Genomic DNA, 26,158 nt, shown 5'->3' with positions numbered 1-26,158 from the left:
CCTAACTTTAATTTAATTTGACAGAAAAGCATTTTTATATGATGTGCATATAAAAGTATATCTGTTCAGCAAGACCTGCCCAGAGAAAGGAATATCATTGGCAATTGCTTTCCTGCCACGGAAACTTGAGAGGATACAACATTAAGGGAGAAGTTGGGTGGTTTTTAAAGAGGAGAAATAAATAAATAAATATTGTCTGTTATCCTGAAAAACAGCAGTGCAGAATGAAGACCCATCAAGTTGTTGTCGAAGCATCACAATCCAGACCAAATTTTCTTAAATCAGTTTAGAGTCCAACTAACATCAGCATGGGGTAGGAACAGCTTAAGGGTACAGCACTGATATGCCCAGAATCAACTGGTATATATAGTTATTGTCTTCTTATTTCCTGTACAAAATCATCCAAACCTGGGCCCCAAGATGTACGTGTGGAAGAGCCACATAAAATTGGATTTTATATGGTCTTGAGGATGGGTACTTTGTAAAGATGAAACTATTTGTTTTTTTAAAAAAAATATAGTCTTGTATAATCATTCTGAAGACGAAGACCTTGTTCCATTTTTTTTAATTTGCACTGTCATTTGAAACAGCATAATTAGTAAACCAAATTAAGTCTTAAAATGTGTAACACTCTGCACATAAGAAATAACTTTGTTTCACTCAGTGTTTTATCCTGTGTGATGCTTTTACTTATGTTGACCACTGGGAGATAGTATATAATCAGTTATGCACTGCCTTCTATTGGCTAGTATAAATAAAAATCACAATAGGCTACTAAATCCTCCTAATGGTATATCTCATATATAGACACCTATAAGGGCCTTTAGCTGCTCCATTGTTGTAATAGCATTTTTTCCCTTTAAACAAGCAACACCTCAGAGTTGTTATAGGTTCCTTTTGGCATGGCATCTTTACTGTCTATTTGGTTAATGCTGCAGGCAAGCAACCCATAAGGAATGAGATAAACCTTTGATCTATTGGCTGAGGAGGGCAGGCTTTTTCCATCTGTCCCCTGGGCATTGTCTTTCGGAGTAGTTCTGTTTTGGACAACACAATTGACCAGCAGGGGTAGAGTTGTGCAGAAAAGTGCGTGCGAGAGAGTTCTCTTCTAGCTGCTTTATGTTCTGGCTAATCCATGGCTCTGAACCAGGGACTCAGAGGTCTGGCAGGTAAAGTGCAGAAGGTATCATTGATATAAGGCAGTGATGGCAAACCTTTTTCGCCTTGGGTGCCCAAAGCACACAGACGAGTGCGCGCAATCGCACGTGTGTGCCCACCCCCATAATTTAATGCCCCCCAGCTCCATGCGCATGCACGTGTGACCCACCCCTGCTGCCCTGCGCATGCACGCAAGGCTTTCTTGGAGCCTGGGGAGGGTAAAAACAGCTTCCCCTGCCCCCCTGGAGGCCCTCCGGATGCTGGAAATGGCCCGTTTGCCGACTTTCGGTGGGCCCGGTAGGTCCGTTTTTCACCCTCCCCAGGCAATAAAGGCTTTCTATGAGCCTGGGGAGGGCGAAAAATGGCCCAACACACAAACCGGAAGTTCGGGAAGTCCGTTCCTAAAGACTCCGGAGGGTGAAAAACAGCCGAAAATCAGCTGGCCAGCATGCACATGTGCGCTGGAGCTGACAGGGCAATGCCTCGCATGCTCTCAGAAATGGCTCCGCGTGCCACCTGTGGCACACCTGCCATAGGTTCACCATTACAGATATAAGGTATCAATGATCAGGCCTAGTTCGACACAAGAGTTTAGTAGAGGTGCAATCAAAGGAACATGGGGTTAGTGCTATTTGAAAACAACACTGTTTTGGAATAGTGCTTGTCCATCCTTATCCAAATATTCTCTGAGGTTTAGCCTTTCTTTGAATGCCTCCATGCAAAACAGCACCAAACCAGAACGAGTTGTAACAGAGGAGTAAACCTACTTATTTAACCATCTGTCAAAATTTTCTTCGTCCCCTATCATTCCGTATTAAGTAGAGTAATTGGAGGATGTTTTCCCACTGGCTGCTAACATATGGAGGAAGGGGAGGGAAACAAAGCTGGAGGAATCCATCAATCACTGTCCTTAGTGTGCCCTCTACACCGTAAATGATGACAGCACTATTTGCTGGCCTTGTGTCTATGGTAGCATAAAGCTAGCCAATGGGGACAGCAAATCTTACACTTGTTGGCTCAGTGAGTGATGGTAGCACTTTAAAGTAGAATCCTAAGTATGATTTTGCATTGATTAATTATCATCCCAGTACTGTATGTACAAGATACGTTTGATTCCCATGAATATGATATTTGCTATTTGTGTATTTTTGTAGCTGTCTGCTTATGCAATCCCTGCTTTTTTTATTGTTGTTCCTTTTGTGAACCACATACAATCATTTCAGAGTAGGGCAGTGTACAAATTGAATAATTGAGAAAATGCCTATGGGAAAAAATATAGAACTGACTACCCTGTTGGATAGCTTAAACAAAACTTGACTCAGTGATCTTGTAAAGAATATTTATCTGGCTATCATTTGGGTTGGTTCAAAATATATACTAGCTACATTCACAAAACATGCTTAACCAGATTAATTAAAGACCAACTGCATTCATGCAATATATGTTGAGCTTGTTCAATTTTAAACAACCTTAATAATATTTGGGTTTTTTGGTTCATTATTCTGCTGGGGATAACTTAGCATTGTGTACTGATTCAGCTACTTTGGTTAATTTATAATCAAGTGTATTTTTAAGTTCATAAAATGAATGTGGATAGTGAAAACATAGTATCCAGTTTCCTGTTTTGTTTATGAGTATAATCAGGAGATGATCATTTTTAATTTTTCTCTCCTTCATTCCTACCAAAAGGCTCGGTCCTTTAGCTGAAATCTCCTAGGTGATCTTCCTTCTATTCTATTAATTAAAAATGAAGGATGCTTTCTTTCTGCCTGCAGTGTTGGGCCCAGGAAGATCCTTTTTCTTGCCAAATAAGAGCACAAATTAAGTTTATTTCTTCTTATGGAATCCTAAAGGGAAAGCATCTGGTTTTGCCTCCTCCTGCGATTTCTGCAGGTGTAGATTTTGGCTTCAGTCTGAGAAATGTGGCTTATTTTGCTTTGGTAATTTTCTCCCATTCTGAGAAAAACCTTCACATGTATATATGTATGTGTATATACATATACATCATTTACATATACACCTGTTTCCCCCCGAAAATAAGACAGGATCTTATTTTCTTTTGACCCCTGAAATAAGCACATGGCCTTATTTTTGGGGAGGTCTTATTATTTTTTGATGTGCAGGAGGCGGCGAATGTGGTAACCTCATGGCTGCTGCTGTGTTGCAATATTTTTGGGGAGGGCTTATTTTAGCACATGCGCTCAAAAGCCCGATTGGGCTAATTATCCGGGGAGGTCTTATTTTCAAGAAAACAGGATAGATAGATAGATAGATAGATAGATAGATAGATAGATAATAGATAGATAGATAGATGATAGATAGATAGATAGATAGATAGATAGATAGATAGATAGATAGATAGATAGATAGATAGATAGATAGATAGATAGATAGATAGATAGATAGATAGATCTGAGATAGGGGCTTATTTGGCCCTGGAAAATTCTGTGTATGTGTGTGTGAGAGGGGGGGGGAGAAAGAGAGAGAGAAGTTTTATTCCATTAATGTCTTCTTTTTCTTCACCTTTCCCACCCTCCCAGGGAAGTCACGATACAAGAGGACCTCCCACTTTCCGAAACAAGACGGTCAGTGTTAAATCTTCTTTATGACTATACTGGTGTGTCATTGCTGGGTATTCACCTCTGTTGCTGATGCTGATCCTGGGAGCACATTCATGGAAATGTGATCAAATAAGGCTGAGAGCTGCCAGGACAAATAAAACCTTACTTAGTTGGTTTCTGCATTGATGCCAGGCCATGGATTGCTGTTCCATGACTTGCTTAGCAGACATCCTGTTCTTCTGTGGTTATAAAAGTCACAGAAACCAATGGAAGGCAACACCTCAAACACCTGTTTTCTTGTTTAAATCTAAGCTTGTTGACAATATTCTCAGGGACTATTTATCCTACTGAAACAACAGTTCTAGGTTTTAAAATTCTAGGTTTGCCCAATTAAAGGACATACTGGGATTCCTTTTGTTGCTTGTAGCCTGCAGGATTTTGTCAAAACTCTGCCTTTTCCCTGCCAGTTGCAGTCGGGGGCGGTAAGAAATCGAGAGGTTGCCCTAGACAACAGTAGTAACAGCAGTGAAGTTATTCATAAAAACAGACCTCTGCTAACAGTCCATTTCTCTTGTTGAAATCAGCATATCACACAAGCAAGGGAATATTTTTTCCCGCTAATCAAGAAACATCATGGCCCTAATCTGGAACATTTCCACGAAGTATCAACTTTATTTCCTGTACTTTTTATAGATTAAATAGCACTAAATAGGAATGATAAAGGAGCAAATTTAGGGACAGAAAATCCCGGAAGCTCTGATGCCTCACTGCTCTGAGGAATGGTCATCAACCTACAGTACACAAGTCAAAAGTTGGTAGGCTGCAAGTGGAAAACAGAGGTGCCAAGGGCAAACCCAAAAGGATTTCAATGCAGCTATCTCAATTAAAGAAGTCAAGCGACACATGTAGCCAAAGGCAAGAACTGTCAGCTCTTTCTATGCAGCCCTAAGACCCTGGAGGAAAAGTACCAGCATTGCAGAGACTCTTGATTGAGTGAGGCTTCAACTGAGCCAGGATGAATCTGTTTTATGGTGGGAGAATCATTTTCCTTTCAGGCTGCACTTCAGTAATATTATCCATGGTAGATGAGACTGTAGAAAACAGTGGATCTGAATTGATACTCTGCAAAGAATATTTGCAACTACTGTTGCTACATGAAATAGCTAAAGACTATACACTGTATGTTCAGCCCGCTAGTGGCCAGCGGAGCTGGCAGCAGAGTCAGACAGTGAGGAGGTTGGGGAGGAGCATGGGCTAATCTTGGAGGCTGGGGAAAGCTCGGACAAGGGCTCTGCGTCAGAGGCAAAGACAGGGCCGAGGCCGTCTGGCAGTGATCGGGTGCCTATGGAGCTAGACAGCAGTGAGGCAGAGGAACAGCTAGAGCCTGTTCCCAGTGTGCACATGTGCAGAGCTTCCAGAAGAAAAGAACAACTCAGCAATCAGGGTAGACCTGGGAGTAAAGTCACAGGTGGAAGGTGATTGGCCCCTCCCAGAGGAAGTCAGAGTTAGTTGCAGAAAAATCAAATCCAGAAAGCACACATAGATAACTGATTCAGCTGGATTCATTAACTTCTTTATATACATAATAACAGATGAATAAATGTACAATACCAATAGTAGATTCTTTCAACGTGGTAGAAGTTAAAAGCAGAACACAAGCAGGAGAGAACAGTTTCATTTCAGAGTTCAGAGCAGACAGAGTCCAGGCTAGTTTCTGTTTCCTTTTGCACAGCACACAGAGCTGCAGTTAAGCCACGCCCTGGCTCCAAAACTCTTTCAGTTTCCAAACAGCCCTCATTGGCTGACGTTGTTACTAAGCCCTATTCATTGGCTGACCTTGTTACCATGTCTCTGCCAGTCATGAATATTCTAACACTGTGCCCAGTCTTTCCTTGCGCAGCACCTCAGTTGGAAAATATTTACATGGCAACTTTCCAAGATAGAGAAAGGTCTGTAGTTATAAATATTCTTTTGAATGACTGTTTGCCAGGCCTTGCTGAATGTGAATGAGAGGAATTCACATTTGTTTAATAAAAGGGATTTTGTCGGGACCAGGACTCTGCCTCGTGCTTTTTAGGGAAGCTTAGGTCAGAACATCATATGGTTCTAAGATTGCTGGTAGCCCACTCTGGTCTACCTAATCCACCAATCTTTTTCAAAAAGGGGTCACCCAGACGGTTCTCTGGATTGGTATGCTACCTAAAAGTGAAGGTTTTAATTTGCCATAGTGTCTCAGTGGTCCACCATGCCATTCATTTTCCCCATCTCCAGTTGAGGTTCCAGAAGGATGATAGCTGTGGATGAGAGATTCCTGTCTTAAGCAGTCAGAGCAGTTGCTAGGTTTTATGTATTTGTCCTGCTGTTAAAATAATATTTCAGCTTATATTATTCAGATGGCTGTCTAATATTATTCTTCACTTTGAGAACTCTTGTGGGTTGAAAAGCTGACAATAATAGATAAATCAAACTAGCAGGTATTTCAGAAATGACAAAGGCACTTTAGCAATGACTATTTTCCCCTGGTGCATTGAATAAGGAGGAGGAGGAGGAGCTGGTGGCTCCAAAAACTTGCGATAGATTGTCTGTGCTGTTGAGAAGAATCTTCTGATGGTAAGACTGGAAAAGGAAACTTAAATCCATAGAGGTCACAGTCACAGAGGAAATGGGATTTCTCTGTGCTTATAGAAGGTCAGGAAGTTTGTACTCTCAGGGAAGCATCTCAAAATTAGGAAAAAGCATTTATTGAATATATTGGAAATGAACAGCTTATTCAGAATTCTGGCAAATGAGTTTGCGGGGTGTAAAAGCTTTCCTAAACCCTAAATTGCGCCCTGGCTGGGTTTGAAGTACACCCCTAGTCTATGATAAAATGGGTAGTTGGGTAGTTTGTAAGTCAGATTGCTTTAGGACCCTGTTATTTTCTTAGCATATTTGTATCTTGTCAACCTCGATAAGATTTAGGTTTAGTATACTGTGGATTCATGTCCTGAGTAGGCATGGCAATTTGTCTTGCTCCTATAGCCAAGGAGAGAAATCTATCCCTTTTTTCCTCATTAGACTATTTTTCAAATTTGCTCTGATCATGGACCACACCATTAAATAATCTCTGTATTTTTGTACATAGGTATTCACGTTCACATTTTTTTGACAAATGGGATGGTTATAGTTGGGTTGAGTGGGGTTATATGTGCCTTCCTATTATCTCAATTTTTAAAGGTTTTTTAATACAAAATTTTGTATCAAAAAATTCAATCCCAAATTAAGGCTTTATTTATCAATTCAGCAAATGGGTACCACCACACGCTAAAAGAACAGAATGTATAACACAAATGTAGTGAGCCAAAATGTTAGAAATCCCTCAGTGCTATTGAAAGTCATTCTCCAACTCTATGAAATCCAATTTTTCGGTAGTCATCGTAACGGTGCCTATTTTGCACTCTTTCTGGTTGCCTGCGAGAGATCTCACATCCACTTAGCGTCACAAACGCAGACTGACAGCTGCTAACCGAACTTGTTCATTATTATGGGATTGGTTTAATATTAATCTCACAGTGCTACTCGCATTATTGCTCACAGTTTTCAGCCTCTGATCCCGCCACTGATTGCCAGGCACATGGGGGAGCTAAGTGTCAGCATGCAGAGGAAAGCCAGAGCTGAGACAATGAGCGGGGCCCTGACCCACAGATGTGAGGAGGCTGCAGTGGGCCACACTTTGAGAGCCACCGCTGGGGAAAGTAGTACCTTTTCAGCTGCTCTTTGCTTTGAGAAAGGAGGCTTGCACTGCTATGATTTTTTTGCTCCATGATGCTTTTGTTCCTGGTAATGAAAAGCCATTCCCTTACCCAGAGACTTCTATTTGCATTTTTACAACATTCATATTGAATACAAAGTCACATTTAGGTCAATCATATACACCTGCCCCCGCAGAAGAGGATGCAGCTGCCGAGATTCAGCTAATTCCTGAGAAAGAAAAATGAGGCTGCTGGGTGGAACAAGCAGCTGTTAAGATTGTGGGTTTGTGTGTGTGTGTGTGTGTGTTGCTCTTATTTTGCTAGACTGCTGCTTTGAGCAAGGTTAATCTCTGAGAATGGGGCGCATCAAGTGACCAATTAAAAACCTCATCCTAAGGAAGGCCTTCCTGCAGCTATATTCACCCAAAATGTTGAACAAGGACAATTGGCAGTTTAGCAGCCGCATTGACAAGCATGCTATCCTTGGTTAGGTTTTATAGCATCATGTGAGAAGCGCACCTATTTGATTCAAAGTACAACACAGTCTTTGAAATGAGCAAATGGCTATGTTTAATTCAAGGAACAAATCTAATGAGCTGAAATAAGATAGCCAAAAGTATTCTGATTTTGCAGATTTCGTGAGACAAACCTGATTATTATGTTACTGATTTCAGCCCATATAAACAATGAAGAAAAAAAATGCGTAATATTGTAGACTTCATTAAGAAGAAAGTAAAGGACTGGGGGATGTTCAAATAAATAACCAGATCTGATCCCTCAGATTAAAGATATTGTGTTTCTCTGCACCACACTGAGAATTGTTGATGTTGGACTGTTAGAGGAAGAACATAAATTTTTCTGCAGGTTTTCTGGTCCATTTTGTAGCAGGTTGATTGTTTGCTGTCTGTGGAAGAAAGATTGATTACTAACAATGGTCTTGGGAAATCCTGAACCTTCATATTATTGATGGGCAATCTCTCTCTCTCTCTTCCCCTCCTTATTCTTTCTTCTTCCCAGGGGTTCCTTCCTAGAGGGCCCCCCAACTCCAGTGCGACTCCAGGATCTTCTGCCTGTTTTCTATGAGGATGGGGAGCAGAGAGGGAGGCCAGTGGTTTTGGGCACTGGTGGCTTTGGCACTGTTGAGCTGGTAAAAAATGGTTTGGATGTGGGTGGATAGGCTAAAGCTGTATCTAGGAAATTAGCAACGTATATTTTTCCAATAAGGAAGAAGATGGGGAGCTCAGGGTTGAATGAGAGGCCATTGGTATTCTCTGGTTGTTTTCTTGCCAATGTTTCATTACCCAAAGTAGGTAACATCATCAGTGCTGCCGTGGTGCAGATAGTGTAGGAATTAAGAACTGTCTCCTTTAAGAAACTACCTCATGGGAAATGTAGGCAGAGACTGCCTTATGGGAAATGTAGTTCCATGACATGTGATCACAGCTCTGTTTATGGTTGGCCACTGGGGTATTCTGTCTGCATGCAAAGTTTATAGCCGGTCAGTTTAAATGCCTCTGTGAACCGGAATAGTAGTGTTTGTATCTCCGCTCAGCATGGGAGTGAAATCATCATCTTTTTACACCACGTGATGGGACAGATTATGGAAAGTCAGAAGTATCTTAACACTGAACTGTAAGTTTTGCTATTAAGAATGCCTGATAATAAACTTAATCTGAATGAGATTCTTAAGCATGCAGTTAACTGTATGCCCCAAGCAAGCCTACAACGCTCGAAGCAGAACAAGTGATGTTACATAATTTGGGTAACAACATCTGCAAGAAATCAACCAAGCTCAGAGAGCACCAAGGACCCCTCAAGATATGTTTTGCTGAGAAAGAATCACTGGTCCAAGGGGACCCAATGTTTTCCATGGTTGAGGAAGAAACTGAGTCTGGGCCTCTCTAGTCCAACTTTATAATTGTTATATCATTTTAGGTTGTTCCCAACTATCTTCAGGCTTGCCTCAATTTACCATAAAATAGCATTGTAGAAATCTATGGGATATATGTTTTAAGCAGGAATACTGTGTGAAGTTCTGGTGTCCATAGTTGAAAGGGAACAGAGGTGAAAAAGTGCAACCCTTGAAACTTGTCTCATGAGAAAAGGCTAAAATATTTAGAACTAGCTAGCTTAGAAAGAAAAAGCAATAAGATATATCAAGATGCATAAAATCTGGTGTGGAGAAATTTGTTAGAGAAGAGTCTCTTGATGTATTAGGATCAAAGGTTACCCGATGAATAATTGGAAGTAGATTTAGAACAGGCAAAAAGGTATTTCTTCACACATTGCATAACTGACTGACTGAATTCATTACCCAAGATTATGGTGATGGCCACTAATTTGGACAGCTTTAAAAGGAGATTAGATAAAGTCCCAGGGACAAGTATTTCAAGAGCTATTCATTTTTTAAGATTTTGTATGAGTGACAGCATGCCTCCGAATGCCATTTACAAGAATTATAAGGATTCCAAAGGCATTTGATTGAAAAAAATTGAATTAAGATAAATCTTGGTTGAGTTCTACAAGGCTATTTTTATGGAGAAATTGGTCCCATGGAAGCTTCTGCTCCACCCAGACAGTCTTCTCAGCACCCTGGCATTCTCAACAATGCTGTGGCAAAAACTAGGCAGAAGATTGTTAGAAGTTCAAGATAGCAGATAGATGAATATATGGATATGGGGATTAGAAAAGGTTTGATGGAAAGTGTGACTGAGCAAACTGAAAAAAAGGCCTTCAGTGTGGCAGCTGAGGATCTACTTAATGGAAAACCTGTTTTCAAAAACTTAACACACTCAACATTAATCAAGTTTAATATGCTGTTCATGGCACCATTATGTCTTAAACTGACCTATTGAGTGTATTGTATGAATAGAACTATCCCCCCTCAAGCTACCTGCCACACAAACTTCATACAACTATATTCTCATATATAGAACTATTGCAAATAAGAGTGATCATTGCATAAGAGCCTGCAATCTAAAGAACAATTGATAGAGGTGCCCTCAAGAGCATTTGGAGAGAAGAAGGCACTTGGAATACCTCGGACCTGCTAGTTAGGCTTTGCTCATTTCCTCGCCCCTACTTGTCTAGGCCAGGAGCTTGCTGCCTGTTGGCTCTTTAAGGGATACCTTGAGGATCTGCTATTCTTACAATCTTCCCATACCTGCAGCAAACTGAAGTTGCTCTTTGAACAGTGGGGGGTCAGTTTAATTGGGAGGAAGCTGGTAATGGAATAAGAAATATGTTCCTAATGGCTTTGGGGGAATAGAGATTTGATTATCTGACTTTCATTACTGTCCTAGCTAGTTAACAAAACGAAGTACCCTCATTGGTAGTGGGGGAATTTTTTTTGAAGAAGCTAATTACATGAATTTCCCACCTTGCCGCTTAAGAGAGCTACCCCTTTGGGAATCTACCAAGGCTTGATAAAAGCTGATCTGGTCACATGAACACATCTTTGCGAAAAAGGCAGCATAGTGCTATGATGAAGTTACAAATCCAGCTTTATGCGAGTTTAAGCAGGGGGAAAAACAAGCTTGCGATATAAGAAGTATTGGCACACAATGCTTAAATCTTGGGCTAGGTTCAAAATAAAGCAGCTATCATGAACTGAAGCGGGAAATATTAAGGCTGATATGATATTCTTATGCCATTGAAATGATAAATGAAGAAGGAGGGTTAGTTTCCCTTTTACTGTCCAGGCAACTGGAAGTCGGATTGCCAGCACTTTCCTTCCAAGAGGACAGAATAAGGTTCTCAGCTTCCCACTTACGGATAAAGCCTCTCTGCCCCATCTTTGTTTCATCTTCCCAAGCTTAGACCTCCCATTTGCTCACTAAGAGGAGGCCATCAAATGCATCTGGGTTTACAGACCTCTTGCTCTTTGGGTCATAGGAGTGAGAATTTCTGAGCTACCTTCCTTCTTCTGCAGGTCCGAAACACAGTGGAGAGCCAGGACTATTTCTTTGCCCTCAAGCGTTTGAGGAAGGACCATGTGGTGCAGAAGCGACAGCAGGACCATGTCCTGATGGAGAAGAAAGTCCTGCAGCAAAGCCGCTGCCCCTTCATTGTCAGGTTGGAATTCCCATGTTGAGGGAAGGGAAGGAGGGAGGGAGGGGGGACCCTGGTGTGGGGATGAGCAGAGGGCTGGAATTGCAGAGATGGCAGCGATCACGGCCCAAGTTTCAGTGGCCAGGCTTTGGCTTTATAGCCGCCTCGATGAAGACTATCATAAATCTGGATGATCACTGAGACTCCTTCTTGTTGTTTAGAGGTTTGGCCAAAATTTTGAGCCAAGGTATAGTAGCCCTAGCTGCTATGACCCCAAAGGCTAATACCATTCTCAATGATGCTAATTGGACAAGAGAGCTGAGGATATTAATCAAGGACCCTGCAAAGATCTTGCCTAGTATGTAAAAAGCAAACATAACTCCTCCATTTTGAAAAAAACCCACCCAAATGGGGTGGGCTGCTGGGAGTTCGGGAGAACCTCTAGCTAAGATTCTGTGCGGTTTGAAGAACCCACCAATCCCACTCCTGGCTGGCCCCACCCATGCTGCCCCTCCCTTCCCAGGAGTCACCACACAACCGGTTTAGGATGCAGGTAAGTGCAGGGTGCGCACGGAGGCTCGGGGAGGGTGAAAAATGGGCCTACCGGAAGTTTGGGAAGGCCCATTTCTGGCCTCCAGAGGACCTCCGGAGCCTGGGGCGGCTGTTTTTACCCTCCCGGAGGAAATCCTCTGGAGCCCAGGGAGGGCAAAAATGCCCCCCCCCCGCCGCCGCCATGGTGCAGGAGGCTGACTAGGCCACGCCCACCCAGCATCCGGGCAGAGAACCCATTGCTAACATTTAGTGTGTTAATACCACTTTATAATGGCTTGAAAAGGCCACACTTGAAATACTGTATTCAGTTCTGGTCGCCACAATGTAAAAAAGATGTGGAGACTCTAGAAAGAGTGCAGAGAAGAGCAACAAAGATGATTAGGGGACTGGAGACTAAAACATATGAAGAACGGTTGCAGGAACTGGGTATGTTTAGCTTAAGAGAAAGAAGGACTAGGGGAGACATGATAGCAGTGTTCCAATATCTCAGGGGTTGCCACAAAGAAGAGGGAGTCAAACTATTCTCCAAGGCACCTGAGGGTAGAACAAGAAGCAATGGGTGGAAACTAATCAAGGAGAGAAGCAACTTAGAACTGAGGAGAAATTTCCTGACAGTTAGAACAATTAATCAGTAGAACAGCTTGCCTCCAGAAGTTGTGAATGCCCCAACACTGGAAGTCTTTAAGAAGATGTTGGATAGCCATTTGTCTGTAATGGTATAGGGTTTCCTGCCTAGGCAGGGGGTTGGACTAGAAGACCTCCAAGGTCCCTTCCAACTCTACTATTGTATTGTATTGTATTGTATTTTTGAAGCCCACCCCTGCCCAAATCCATAGTTGGATAATATCTTTAGCAGAACCATCCACACTGATGCAAATGAGTGGGCAAGGTTCTAGAAAGTGCCATCATTTCAAGAGAGTCCAAAGATGGATGGTAAGAAAGAGGTAACAAAAGCTGGGCTAGGCATTTCAGCCATGAGATCTGCAGCATAAAATCAGCCTCAGAATCAAGATTTCACTGGATATATATTTTGGTGGTTAGTCTCATTAGACGACATGTAACATTTAAAGACGAGTAATGGTTGCTATATCAGCTCTGAAAGTACAAGGCCATTAGCCAACACTGTTTCTGACTTATTTGATGTGATCTTTTAAATAGACTGCTTGGGTAAGCTTGTAAGAGTCTGAAAGAAAGCAGCTAAGAGGAAAGAGAATTAAGATAAAAATCAATTGATCAAAAAGCCACCTCCTTGATTAACAGGATCCCAAAATTCTTATGGTGGTGAATGAGATAACAGAGAAACACCTAAAAACTTGGCAACATTGAGATGTGTTTTCTACACCTAGAATTCCCAAACCAACATGCTGTGAAATTCTGGGAGTTAAGTTCATACATCTTGAAGTTCCTGAGTTTAAAATATTGAAAGACAAATCCTCTTGTTGGAGAAGATGGACCTCTGTTAATGGTTGATCAACTGTGCCTTTTTTCTTATTGTCTGTTATTATGTCCTTTTTTATTGAGCAGCTGGCATATCTTTTGTTTTCCTTTTATTTTTAAATATTTAAGGAGGCATTTGAATCATTCTTAGCATCATTTACCAATCTCACTATTCCAAAGTTTAGCTTTCCTACAAACCTTCCTGCAGTTCTAAGCTTAGGCTAGGCGACTGTATCTGCTGGCCTGTTTGTCTTACTGCTTCAGTTTGTGTTCTTTTATTTTCAGAACTTCACTAAGGGGTTGTTGTTGTTTTTGTTTCCTGTCATTCATTTTCTCTCAATGGCCTGCGAGCATCTCCATTTAGAGAACTTCCATACTTGAGGTCCATTACTGTTGTTTCTCTTGCCACTGAACCAGGGGTGGGATCGAAAAATTTAGCAACTGGTTCTCGGCCTGGTTGCTGGGTGGCCATGGGGGTGTGACCTAGGCTTCCTGCACCACCGGGGGGGGGGGGGGAGGAGTTTTCACCCTCCCCAGGCTCTGGAGGTTTTTCTCAAGCCTCCGGGAGGGCAAAAACAGCCTCCCCTGGACTCCAGAGGCCCTCTGGAGGTCAGAAATGGACCCATTTCTGGACTTCTGAAACTTCCGGGAGGCCTGTTTTTTGCCCTCCGAGAGCCTCCAAGTGGGCCCTGGACTTACCTGGCATCCAAAACGGGTAGGAGGGGAGGGGTAGGTGGGGTCAGCCAAATCCTTGCAACTATCGGTTCGGCAAACCAGATTAAAATTAATATCTGATTCACCCAAACCGGTCCGAGCTGGCTGAATCCCTCCCACCCCTGCACTGAACTCTATTTATCATTGCTCGGAGTATTTTAAAGTTTCAAATATGTATTCAATTGCATCCATTCCATTTCCCTTAAAATCAAGCTCAAGCATGGCAAAATTAGTTTCCTCAAATGTTTTCTGCTATTTTCCTCATTAATGAATGGCTTTTCCCCAAAGGAAAGTTAAACTACAATCTGCTTGTCCTTGAGTCCACATAGAGCTCTTTTGTCTTACGTAGGACATTTTCAAAACGATTGAGTAAACTCTCTGACCTTGCTACCGTCTTTCATTGTCAAATGGTGGGAAATCATCCATCAACCCTGCCAGAAATTGATTCAAATTGAATTGAAATGAATAGAGTTTTGAAGAAGCACTAAAATAAGCACTGGTCAAGTAGAGGAGAACTTCTCTTTCAATCCTGGAATCTCCATAAGCCCGGTGATCAACTTTTCAAACATGTGGATGTTGGGGCTATAAAAGAGCCAGAATCTCCTCTTTCAGAAGACCTTAGGCCTTTCAGCTTTGTGCAGGGTTGAAGGAGGGGAAACAGGGGTTGTGGAGGAGCATACTAGAAAATTGAAGAGGAAGAACACATGCTCACAACAGTCTAAACTTGCCAATAGATGCCAAGTTGATCCTGCCTCCTGTGAGACATTTGATTGGCCTCCAATGGTATGCTTGGTTAAGAGTGTCGGATTCAATACATTTTGAAATTGCTACTGGTTACTGTCCATCTAACTGGAAAGCACATGTTTTCACATGTACTCCACCCACACACCCCTTTAATCCTACAATATCCTTCATAACTAAACATAGAATGTCGTATTTATTTACCTTGCATTCAGTCTTGTTGCTTGTAAGATCATTTCAAATCCTAATTAATTCTTCACTAGAACTCTCAGAATTGAGGGGTCCTTGACGCTCCCTGAGCTTGGTTCTTTTCTTGTCGATGTTTCATTTTACCTAAATTACCCAAACATCATCAGTGTAAGTAAGGGGTGGGGTTTCAATTCTGGGAATTGAAGTCCATACAGATTAAACGTTGCCCAGGTTCTTCTATAACCAGGGGTGTCAAACTCACATTGTCATGACATCGTCACGTGACATATCAAGGCTTTTCCCCCTTTTGCTAAATTGGGCGTGGCCAGCATGTGACGCACCTGGTCCGCAGGCCGCGGGTTTGACAGCCATGTTCTATAATATTGACTGCCTATCCCAGCTTGAGAAGGAACAATAAAATAGGGGAATATGGGGAAAGAGCCCTCACAAACTGAAATTATTATGGCTACAACTACCTTGGAGGTTGGAAGACAATTTATGTTCATATTGCACTTTGCGTTCCATTGGATTTTTCATAAGTCGCTGAATTGAATTAACCCTGGGGTGCTGTAGAATGCTTAATGCATTATTTACATTCCATATATTCATTTACATTCATATAGTGGCCAAGAAACTCAGAACGTACCCTATTCAGCAAATGTGATGTTAATAGTGTTGTACTGGTGCATTTTGCTCTTTTTATTGCTTCATACTGACTGGGGAAATCAAGGAGTTGAAGTCCACGCATCTTAAAGTTGCCAAGGTTGAGAAGCACTGTTCCAGTCAAATGCCCAATTAAACAAAACACCATCGCCTGTTCCAACTGTGGAGCTGGACAAATGCTTTTGCAAAGCAAAAGTAGCCTGAGGAGCATTCTTTACAGGAGCTGAAAAAGCAAAGAAGGGATTGTTTTTTGATCATGCTCCAAGGTTTAAAATGACTTCCTCTTAAAGTGCCTTCTCTGAGCTTGATGGCTTTAGTGAAGCGAGGCTATTGTGGAGAGAGTTATCCTGAAGCCTAATAAGGCAAAGAGGCTTTGAGGAAGAATGTGGATTGTCCTGTCCACTGTTGATTGACCTAAAGTGCTTCAGTTCCCTTTGCTACACTGGGAGTAATTCTTCACCCTCTTTTATCCTCCCTAGGCTTTTTTCAACCTTTCGAGATAGCCGCCATGTCTACCTGCTGCTGGAGTTCTGCCAAGGAGGCGAGCTATGGGCCAAGCTGCGTGAAGTGTATGAAGATGCAGCCATGGGACTTGGGCAGTGTGGGGCAGGATGGAAGGGTGGGGAAGAAAATGATCAGCTGCATGTCTTTACTAGTTATTCCAGGGTCAAGGAGATTGTGGAGCCATAAGAAACTGCTAATATGGAAGCTGCTAGTTTTGCTTCTTGGCCCACAGCCAGAGGAGGGTTGCTCCCATTTCGGGCCGTTTCGGGTGAACCAGTAGTGGCAATGGTGGAGGCTCCGCCCACCTGCCCGGATGCTTCTGTGCATGCACAGAAGCGTCACACACACAAGAGAGCACGAGGGAACCAGTAGCGCCGGGATTTGCAACCTACCTCTGCCCACAGCATGTACCTTCCACTTAGGATATACACTTCTGGCCCAATGCTCCAATGCCAAGAAATAGTCCCATACAGTGCATTGTCCTCTCTATACTGCCCTCAATTGCTTACCACCATCTACGTTTTGGATGGTTTCAAGCTTTCCATGTAGACATTGGATGGGTTTCACACAACATACTGAATCTTAAAACTTGGCTAATAAAGCACAGTATCTGTATGACATGCTTAATCAACCAAATCAGATAAAGAACTTACATGTGACTCCTAGTGTGAACTTTGGTTAGATTTTTTTTAATGGCTTAATTTATGGGAGCAATTGAAAATGATGTAGGTATGCAGTCAATTGCTATCTCCCAGAAACATGTTGTATCTCCTAAAGAAGAATTGTATCATGGTTTAACGTCGTCATAAAGCAACATTCCCAAATAATAGGAAGGTCCACACAATTTATTTAATCATGAAAGCCCAGCTCCATTTAACTAGTCTAATTAGTGCGGTGAGTCCTGTCATACAATTGCTTGTGAGGGATGGGCAGTAGAGAAAAGATGGAGCTGATGAAGTGGCTTCCCACTCCACTAAGCTACCTCAAGCAGCAGCATCTGAGGAGGTACATAGGGACTTTCCTTCCCCAAATCAGAGATAACATGGACTGAATATGGGACCATTTGTATTCAAATTGTATTAACACCACCTGGTTACTCAACTAATCCATTTTCTGGATTTGCACAATATATTGAATCAACTGCAGTCGCTAGACCTATGATTGTTCTGGGTTAAGTATGTTGAATGAGAACAGCCAATAAATATAAATTATCTACCACTTAAATCCTTTTTTATTTCCAGCCGCTGCTTCTCAGAACCCGTGGCCATCTTCTGTTCTGCTTGTGTGGTTGAGGCTCTGGACTACTTGCATGGACAGGGCATTGTGTATCGTGACCTGAAGCCTGAGAACCTCATGTTGGATGCCAAGGGCTACGTAAAACTGGTAACAGAGGTTGAGGAATAAAGCATTTTTTACACAGCGGCCCTAAGCTGCTTAGCTGCCATGCTGAAAACAGCTGGAAATGACATTGCTGGCCAGATTTCCAGCTGTTCTTCGGCTATGACAACAGTGCTGTTTTCAGCCCAGGTGTCCTGTCCCAATGGTGATATTTGTTGATCCTCCTGTTGCTTTACCCCTCCAACCTGTTCCTAGAAAACAAACACCAGTGACTTTTCTTCCCATGAGCTCATGAAGATGTGAGGGTTTCCATTGACAGACTACGGCAGTGATGGCAAACCTTTTCGGCACCGAGTGCTGAAAAGGGAACGCGTACGCTCGTGCTCGTCTGGGACACAACCTGGAAGAGGAGCTGCCTAGGGAGCATGCACGCGCTGGAAAATGAGCTTCCGGTTTCCGGCACGTGGAGGTGCAGTGGCCAGCTAGTTTTCTGCTTACTGGTGCACATGTTGGAAAATGGAAAACCAGCTCTTCCAGTTACCGGCACTACCGCATGCATGAAGGCCAGCTGATTGTCACTCACGCATATGCGCTAGAAACCTGGAAGAGGAACAGGCAACATTGTGTGTGCCAGGTGACATGGCTCCGTGTGCCACTTCGGGCACGCATGCCATAGGTTCACCATAATGGGACTATGGTATGAGGCCTCCTCTATTGCCATCCCCATATAAAGCATCTCTGAGGTTGATTGTCTTATTCATTGGATGTCTGTGCATTTTTTCTAATTTGTTTTCCCTGCACCCTTTCCGAAAGTGGGTCTGCTTGAGAAGCAGCAAGTCAGCTACAGTATATCTGTACTGCGAGTCCAGAAACGTACAGTCTGAGGCTTCAGGGCACATTCAGTCTAATCTCAGCCTGGATTGTAACTCCTAGCGATTGTCAAAAGTAATTCCCAATTTGTAATTTGCAATGTGACAGATGGAAAAACATCATTACATGCACACTTTGAAAACCATCAACTTTTTATAATTTTAAACTAAATCTAAATGTCAAGGAAATAAAATTAAATGTAGCTTTCATTCTGACCCTATGAATTATTTTTTGGAGGTTCAGCTTACAGTTCTGGGGGTAATGCAAAAGTGCTATCGGGGTCCCTGGTGCATGTACTTTCCACAATGGCCAGGTGTAAATCTTCAGGAACACTCAAGTATACATGGAGAAAATTGCTTTCTCTCTCGCTTTTCTTCACTGGTGCAGTTAGGTGGGCTTTTTTTTAAATGTCAGAGTATCTCTAAATAGAAAAGTTTATTTTCCCACCAATCTCTTCCACTCCCTCCCTTCATTTTTATAATATTTTTAAAGCCATGTAGGTTTTTGGCCGTCCGTAGAATTCTGCATTGTTTTTTTGAATAAAAAGATTTGGGGACTTGTGAATTATATACATATGGATTGATGGGAGCAGTGGGACTCAACTGAAGAACAAGTGTCATTTTCTGTCCTCCATTCCTTCCTACCTACTATTCCCCCCCCTCCTTTTTAAATAGGTGGACTTTGGCTTTGCCAAGGCACTCAGACGTGGGGAGAAGACTTACTCCTTTTGTGGGACTCCTGAGTACTTGGCCCCTGAGATCTTGCGCCATGAAGGACATGATTATGCTGTGGACTTCTGGACACTTGGTGTGCTCATCTTTGAAATGCTTGTAGGACGGTAAGTCTGTCTCTGCATTTCTCCAGGCATTCAGCAATGGGACACTCATACTACTTCCTGGTGCATCTTCTACCTTTCTTCTCCCCTAGAAGTAATTGGTGAGGGAGGAGAAGTTTGGGTAGGGGGGATTGGCAAGAACTGGAGAAAAGAGAGAGAGAGAGACAAAGCATCAACTATGCACCATAGATTCTGAATGGCATCCCAGAGCCATTTATTGGATTTGCTTAGAGTCCAGTTGACTAGGCTGAAAATACAGGCAGAAGTAGTAGAGATTTAATTACAGTTTCTGCTGGGACATATCAAGGATTGCTCTTTCTGGTGACACACCATCATGCTATTTAGACAAGTGGAAGAATGAGTATCACTGAGGAACGTCTGGTTGTGAGGAAGTGGCTGGGTCTGTCCCACAATAGTATCTATACATCCATGTTTTCCTCTTCTTCTCCTCTTCTTCTCCTTCTTAGACCCCCATTCCACAGCACTGAACCTCAAAAGATATACAGCAGAATCATGGATGGTGTCTTCTCTTTCCCTGCATTTGTCAGTGAGGCTGCATGCTCCCTTGTAGCCAAGCTTTGCAGGTATGACTCCCTGCTGGCATTCATTCCAATTAATATTGTTATGTATTGAATGTACATAGTTGTGTTAACTGTGCTAAAGTGAAACTAACCTTTAGATGACCCTAACTGTTAACTGTGCTAAAGTGAAACTAACCTTTAGATGACCCCAACTGTTTTGGAGGGAAATGTAGAACATTTATATTTGGGCGGGCTTTTTCTAGTTCTATGATTGGTTAAGCCCTGTGGACCTAGAGTATAAATCACAGGCATTTGCCTGCAGTTCCTCAGTTGCATTTTGAGTCAATAAAAGCTGTCGCAGCTATGCTGGTCTGGTTCTTGCCTACTGAAGCCCACTGCACAATAAATATAGTGTAGCCTTTATTGTCATTGTACATCATGTATACAATGAAATTGGTTGTACAATGTCAGTGCAGATAGGGCTGTGCTATGATTAAATTCTCCCCTAAATAAAAGTGAAGGAAGGAATCGGGTGGGTAACCATGCCCAACCTAATTCAAACTAGACAAATTGGCGTAGCGAGAACATAGTGGAAAATGTAGATGGGGGCTTTAATAATGGTACTTCCCCTGCTTGCAGATTAATCTGTGGTTTCTGTGTCAACTGCAATTTAGCAAAAGCAAAACAACCCCAATAGTGTGAACAGATTTTAGGCCTCTGGTCATTTATTCCAGGAAGCATGAACATAAAAAGAATTGGTTAAATGGGCATCATGCCTCTGAAAAGCTCCTATGAAAAACAAAAGATAATAATCTATGGGTGATATCCAGAGGCATCTTGAATTTCAGCTAAAACAATCCCTACTTCTAGTAGTATAAATGAGAGGCAGTTTGGTGCAGTGGTTAAGGCATCATGGTTTGGGTGATGAAACGTCTGCAAGACACCAAGCAAGGCTCAGAGAGCATCAAGGATCCCCCTCAGGCTAGAAACCAGGAGACTGTGAGTCCCCACCTTAGGTACAACGTGAGCAGGGGAATCTTGGGCCAGTCATTCCCTTTCACCCCTGGGAAGGAGCAAAGGCAAACCACCTCCAAAAAACCTTGCCAAGAATATCATGAGGACTTTTCCAGGCGGCTGCTGGAAGTCAGAAACTGAGTGGAAGATAAGGTAAAGGTAAAGGTTCCCCTTGCACATATGTGCTAGTCGTTCCTGACTCTAGGGGGCGGTGCTCATCTCTGCTTCAAAGCCGAAGAGCCAGCGCTGTCCGAAAATGTCTCCGTGGTCATATGGCTGGCATGACTAAACGCCAAAGACGCCCAGAATGCTGTTACCTTCCTACCAAATGTGGTTCCTATTTTACTACTTGCATTTTTACATGCTTTTGAACTGCTAGGTTGACAGAAGCTGGGACAAGTAACGGGAGCTCATTCCGTTACGCGGTGCTAGGGATTCGAACCACTGAACTGCTGACCTTTCTGATCGACAAGCTCACCATCTTAGCCACAGAGCCACTGTGTCCCTAGAGTGGAAGATACACATGTGCTAATATTGTAAAAATGGGAGGAAAACATCCTTTCTATCTATTCGTATCATTTTATACACTTCTATCCTGACACTTCCAAACCTCGAATCATGACCACTTTTTTGTTTTGTAAATTAAAAAGTCACAAACGCTGGTAACCTTTTCTTGTAAGAAAAAGAATCCAATCATTTCATCATCTCTTCCATACTAATCTATCCCACCAAACATATGCTAAGAAAACACTGTTGTTGTTTTTCTTCCTTTCCTTCCCCCTTGGCAGGCGTCGACCAGGGCAGAGACTGGGCAATACCAGCAGTGGGATTCGGGGCATTCGGAAGCACAGGTACGTTCATAAAGAAGAAACCTGGGCAGAGAAAAGTTACCAGCTGAGATTGCAGAACCTGTCTCTGCCAAAAGGTGGCAGAGGAGTAATAAAAAAGGACTATATTCTATAGAAAAATAGGATGGAGTTGAGGAGTAATTCAAAAGGTACAGAAGTTGGTAAGAAGATCAATGTATTTCCAGATGTTCACCTTCCCTATTGTCATTCAAAGGCATAATGCTCATTTGAGCTACTGAACTGTTTTTGAGAACTATTTGAGAAACAATGATCAGATCATTATTCTTTGCATTGTGGTGGTTTCTTATTTGCATATGGCCTACCGACTAGCACTAAACATCCCTACAGAAGTGAATATTTGTAGCTCAGGCATCCACAATGCTCTTGAGCTTGTAGACGTTTCATTACCAAACTAGGTAACATCATCAGTGCTAGTATTCTCTAGATAGCCCTGTTTTTTTAAACACAAATCTGCTACTCTAGTGATAAACTCAGAAAACTAATCTAGCAATCTTCCAAGGAGTGCTAAATCCAGAAGGATAAAAAGCCCAGGAAAGACCTGGCATTACATGAACAAATGCCCGCTTTTTCTTGAAGCTTGTATCTAAATGGCTATTGGGGATAGAGTCCAGAGATAAAGAGAGAGGGTTCAAAGTGATCAATAATATCTGAGCTACTGGAGAGTGTCAGCCACCATACTAGTGATGAAGTATGCTAGACTGTATCTATAACAAAAATTATGCCCAGACCAAAAATGCTAAGATGGAAAACAGCTAAATAACAGATAAATAACCCTTATGTGGCTTCAGCTATGAATTATGGGTACATGAAGGAAATATCTTAAAACCAGGGGTGGGCTGCTGGGGGTTTTCAGGGGTTCAGGAGAACCTCTAGCTAAGATTCTGGGCAGTTCGGAGAATCCCACTCCTGTCTGGCCCCGCCCACGCTGCCCCTCCTCTCCCCTTCCAGGTGTCCCCATGCAGCCCAGTTGCAGGTAAGTGCAGGGCGTACGTGGAGATTCGGGAAGGACAAAAAACAGGCCTACCTGAAGTTCGGGATGGCTGGAAATGGGCCTTTTTCCGGCCTCCAGAGGGCCTCCGGAGCCTGGGGAGGCTGTTTTTGTCCCTCCCGGAGGCTCGAAAAAAGGCTCCGGAGCCCGGGGGGCAAACACATACACCCCTCCATGGTGCAGGAGCCCGACTAGGCCATGCCTGCCACACCCACCCAGTAACTGGGCGAAGAACTCCTTGCTAAAATTTTTGAAGCCCACCTGTAAAACTGCAGCATTAAAAAGGTTATTAAAACATGTTCACTGAAAAGGTTATTAAAACATGTTCACTGAAAAGAGTAAGGTTCTACATTTAGGCAACAAAAACGGAATGCACAGGTACAGTATAGGTGGTACCGTGCTCAATAGTAGTAACTGTGAGAGGGATCTTGGAATCCTAGTGGACAACCATTTAAATATGAGCCAGCAGTGTGCAGCAGCTGCCAAAAAAGCCAACACAGTTCTAGGCTGCATCAACAGAGGGATAGAATCAAGATCACGTGAAGTGTTAATACCACTTTATAATGCCTTGGTAAGGCCACACTTGGAATACTGCATTCAGTTCTGGTCGCCACGATGTAAAAAAGATGTGGAGACTCTAGAAAGAGTGCAGAGAAGAGCAACAAAGATGATTAGGGGACTGGAGACTAAAACATATGAAGAACAGTTGCAGGAACTGGGTATGTCTAGTTTAATGAAAAGAAGGACTAGGGGAGACATGATAGCAGTGTTCCAATATCTCAGGGGTTGCCACAAAGAAGAGGGAGTCAAGCTATTCTCCAAGGCACCTGAGGACAGAACAAGAAGCAATGGGTGGAAACTAATCAAGGAGAGAAGCAACTTAGAACTGAGGAGAAACTTCCTGACAGTTAGAACAATTAATCAGTGGAACAGTTTGCCTCCAGAAGTTGTGAATGCCCCAACACTGGAAGTCTTTAAGAAGATGTTGGATAGCCATTTGTCTGGAACGGTATAGGGTTTCCTGCCTAGGCAGGGGGTTGGACTAGAAGACCTCCAAGGTCCCTTCCAACTCTACTATTGTATTGTATTGTATTGTATGGCTATGAGGAAAGTGACAGTTGTCAGTAGGATCTAAGTGCTCAACTGCCCTTCCATTTATCTGGCTTTGAATCCTGGTACTCTAGGCCAGTGTTTCTCGGCAGCTTTACGATGGGTGAACTTCAACTCCCAGCATTCCCCAACCAGCCACGAGAAACCCCGGTCTTGATCTTTTCAGTTCATAGTCACTTCCATCCTCAGGTGGTTCAACTCCCTTTCCTGGAAGAAGCTGGCACTGCGTCAGATAGAGGCTCCCACCACAGTGCTGCTCAAGCAGGTATGAAAATGGTCTTCGAGGGCCCTTCCCTTCTGCTTTCCCGTACCAAACAGGTTGGGAAGCTGCTCCTGTTCTTACTATTCGTTTCTTTTTGTTCTTCCTCCAGGGTTTTCCTTACACCAATTTCAAGCGGTACTCTGTTTCACGGCAGCTGCCTGAGGAGGAGTTCTCCGGCTGGGACGAAGATTTCTGAGTTTCTGGGGCTGAAGGGGAAAGGCCTGACCGGAGGCGTCTCCCTATAGCAGGGGTGTCCAAACTTGGGAACTTTAAGACTTGTGGACTTCAACTCCCAGAATTCCCCAGCCAGCCATGCTGGCTGGGGAATTCTGGGAGTTGAAGTCCACAAGTCTTAAAGTTCCCAAGTTTGGACACCCCTGCCCTATAGGTTCCGTGGACTGGATGGGTATTTGGAGGCATAGCTGAGAGACCTGAGTGACCCCAGCAACTTCTCCCACTCCTACAACCAGATGCCCCTGAAGAGGGGTCCGTTGCCTTGCTATCCTCCTGCCTTTCTACCTTCCTCTTCAGTGCTTGGCAGAGACTAGACTGCCGCTCCTCTTGTCTCGCTCCCCACTGCTCTTCGGGGTCTCCGACAGATTATTGCAGTGGGCAAAGTCACTGTGTGAGTGAGGATGGTTGTCTTCCTGTGTTGTGCTGCTCAGTGTGGGGAATAAATACATTCCCGGGACAGCCTGAGCCTCCTTTCTATGAATCAGACACGGTGGCAATGGGTGAGTGTGTGGTGGGGGCGGAGCGCAACTGATTGATCTCCGTTCTGGATTTCTACTTTCCGTCCTTAGATTTAAAGATGGCTCCCTCTTTAGGTGGGCAGCTTTTTTTGGCCACATTGTCTTGAAAGAGATGGAGGGGTAGGGGAGGTGGCTGCAGAGGGTGGATACTGAAGCAAAGAAAGCTTAAGAGAAAGAAGGACTAGGGGAGACATGATAGCAGTGTTCCAATATCTCAGGGGTTGCCACAAAGAAGAGGGAGTCAAACTATTCTCCAAAGCACCTGAGGGTAGAACAAGAAGCAATGGATGGAAACTAATCAAGGAGAGAAGCAACTTAGAACTGTGGAGAAACTTCCTGACAGTTAGAACAATTAATCAGTGGAACAGCTTGCCTCCAGAAGTTGTGAATGCCCCAACACTGGAAGTCTTTAAGAAGATGTTGGATAGCTATTTGTCTGAAACGGTATAGGGTTTCCTGCCTAGGCAGGGGGTTGGACTAGAAGACCTCCAAGGTCCCTTCCAACTCTGCTATTGTATTGTATTGTATTTTATTAAAGAGTGGGACGAGAGCTTAGGTTGAATTTTTTTTTCTTTCCGGCAGTCTCTCTCTCTCTCTCTCTCTCTCTCTCTCTCTCTCTCTCTCTCTCTCTCTCTCTCTCTCTCTCCCTCCCTCCCTCCCTCCCTCCCTCCCTCCCTCCCTCCCTCCCTCCCTCCCTCCCTCCCCCCCCCCCTCTCCCTCCTTGCAAATTCCTTGCACAAGAAGGAATTTGAAATTAGACTGAGGGCCTTGAGTGGGCCTGTAGGTTGCCCAAATCTGATCAGGCCTTTAAATTCATGAGAGGTACACCTTTATATTGGAGCTCTATACTTGGCATAATAAGATTTCTGCTACCAAATTAATGATAGATTGGTGTTATTACAAGTAGGACCTCTGCACTTACATGTTTATTTATTTCTCAGGTTTCTATGCAGCACACACATTCCTTCCCTTGAGCATTATGAACCACCAAAACCAGATTCTGAATAAACAGTTCTTGAAAGGGGTGAGGGTAGTTGCGTAAATGGCTCTAGTGAGTGTTGCCTTGCTTTTCTTTTCAAAGAACTAGGCTAGTATTCCTCCAGTTCTGTAAATAACCTTTCTGTAGAGTAGAAAAATAATTTTTTTAAAAAATCAGTAGGAGCAGGGAGGTTGATAATTTAGTGGCCCGCCAGCAACCAACAGAGCTGGCAACAGATTCGGAGAGTGAGGAGGTTGGGGAGGAACATGGGCCAGTTCTGGAGTCTGGGGAAGGCTCTGATGAGGGCTCTGCGTCGGAGG

The 26,158-nt window shown here is 43.2% G+C and overlaps 1 protein-coding gene across 2 annotated transcripts in view; it reads left to right on the top strand.

The window, feature by feature from the left end:
• The window catches only part of LOC309385682 (cGMP-dependent protein kinase 2-like), a 48,591-nt gene extending 23,207 nt beyond the window's left edge, over window positions 1-25,384 (top strand). For both annotated transcript variants that reach the window (XM_081940357.1, XM_081940356.1), the window contains exons 12-21: window positions 3,699-3,743; window positions 8,468-8,597; window positions 11,382-11,524; window positions 16,276-16,365; window positions 17,542-17,683; window positions 19,183-19,346; window positions 19,811-19,927; window positions 21,667-21,729; window positions 24,035-24,110; window positions 24,217-25,384. In XM_081940357.1, coding sequence (XP_081796483.1) covers window positions 3,699-3,743; window positions 8,468-8,597; window positions 11,382-11,524; window positions 16,276-16,365; window positions 17,542-17,683; window positions 19,183-19,346; window positions 19,811-19,927; window positions 21,667-21,729; window positions 24,035-24,110; window positions 24,217-24,303 — 1,057 coding nt within the window. In that variant the 3' untranslated portion in view covers window positions 24,304-25,384. The remainder of the gene's footprint in view (window positions 1-3,698; window positions 3,744-8,467; window positions 8,598-11,381; window positions 11,525-16,275; window positions 16,366-17,541; window positions 17,684-19,182; window positions 19,347-19,810; window positions 19,928-21,666; window positions 21,730-24,034; window positions 24,111-24,216) is intronic.
• The last annotated feature ends 774 nt before the right edge of the window (window positions 25,385-26,158 follow it).

Source organism: Natrix helvetica (genome assembly GCF_964273705.1).
Source record: "Natrix helvetica genome assembly, chromosome: 2".
Lineage (NCBI taxonomy): Eukaryota > Metazoa > Chordata > Lepidosauria > Squamata > Natricidae > Natrix > Natrix helvetica.
The sequence above is the reverse complement of the archived record's forward strand: the minus strand, read 5'-3'. Positions and strand labels throughout refer to the sequence as shown.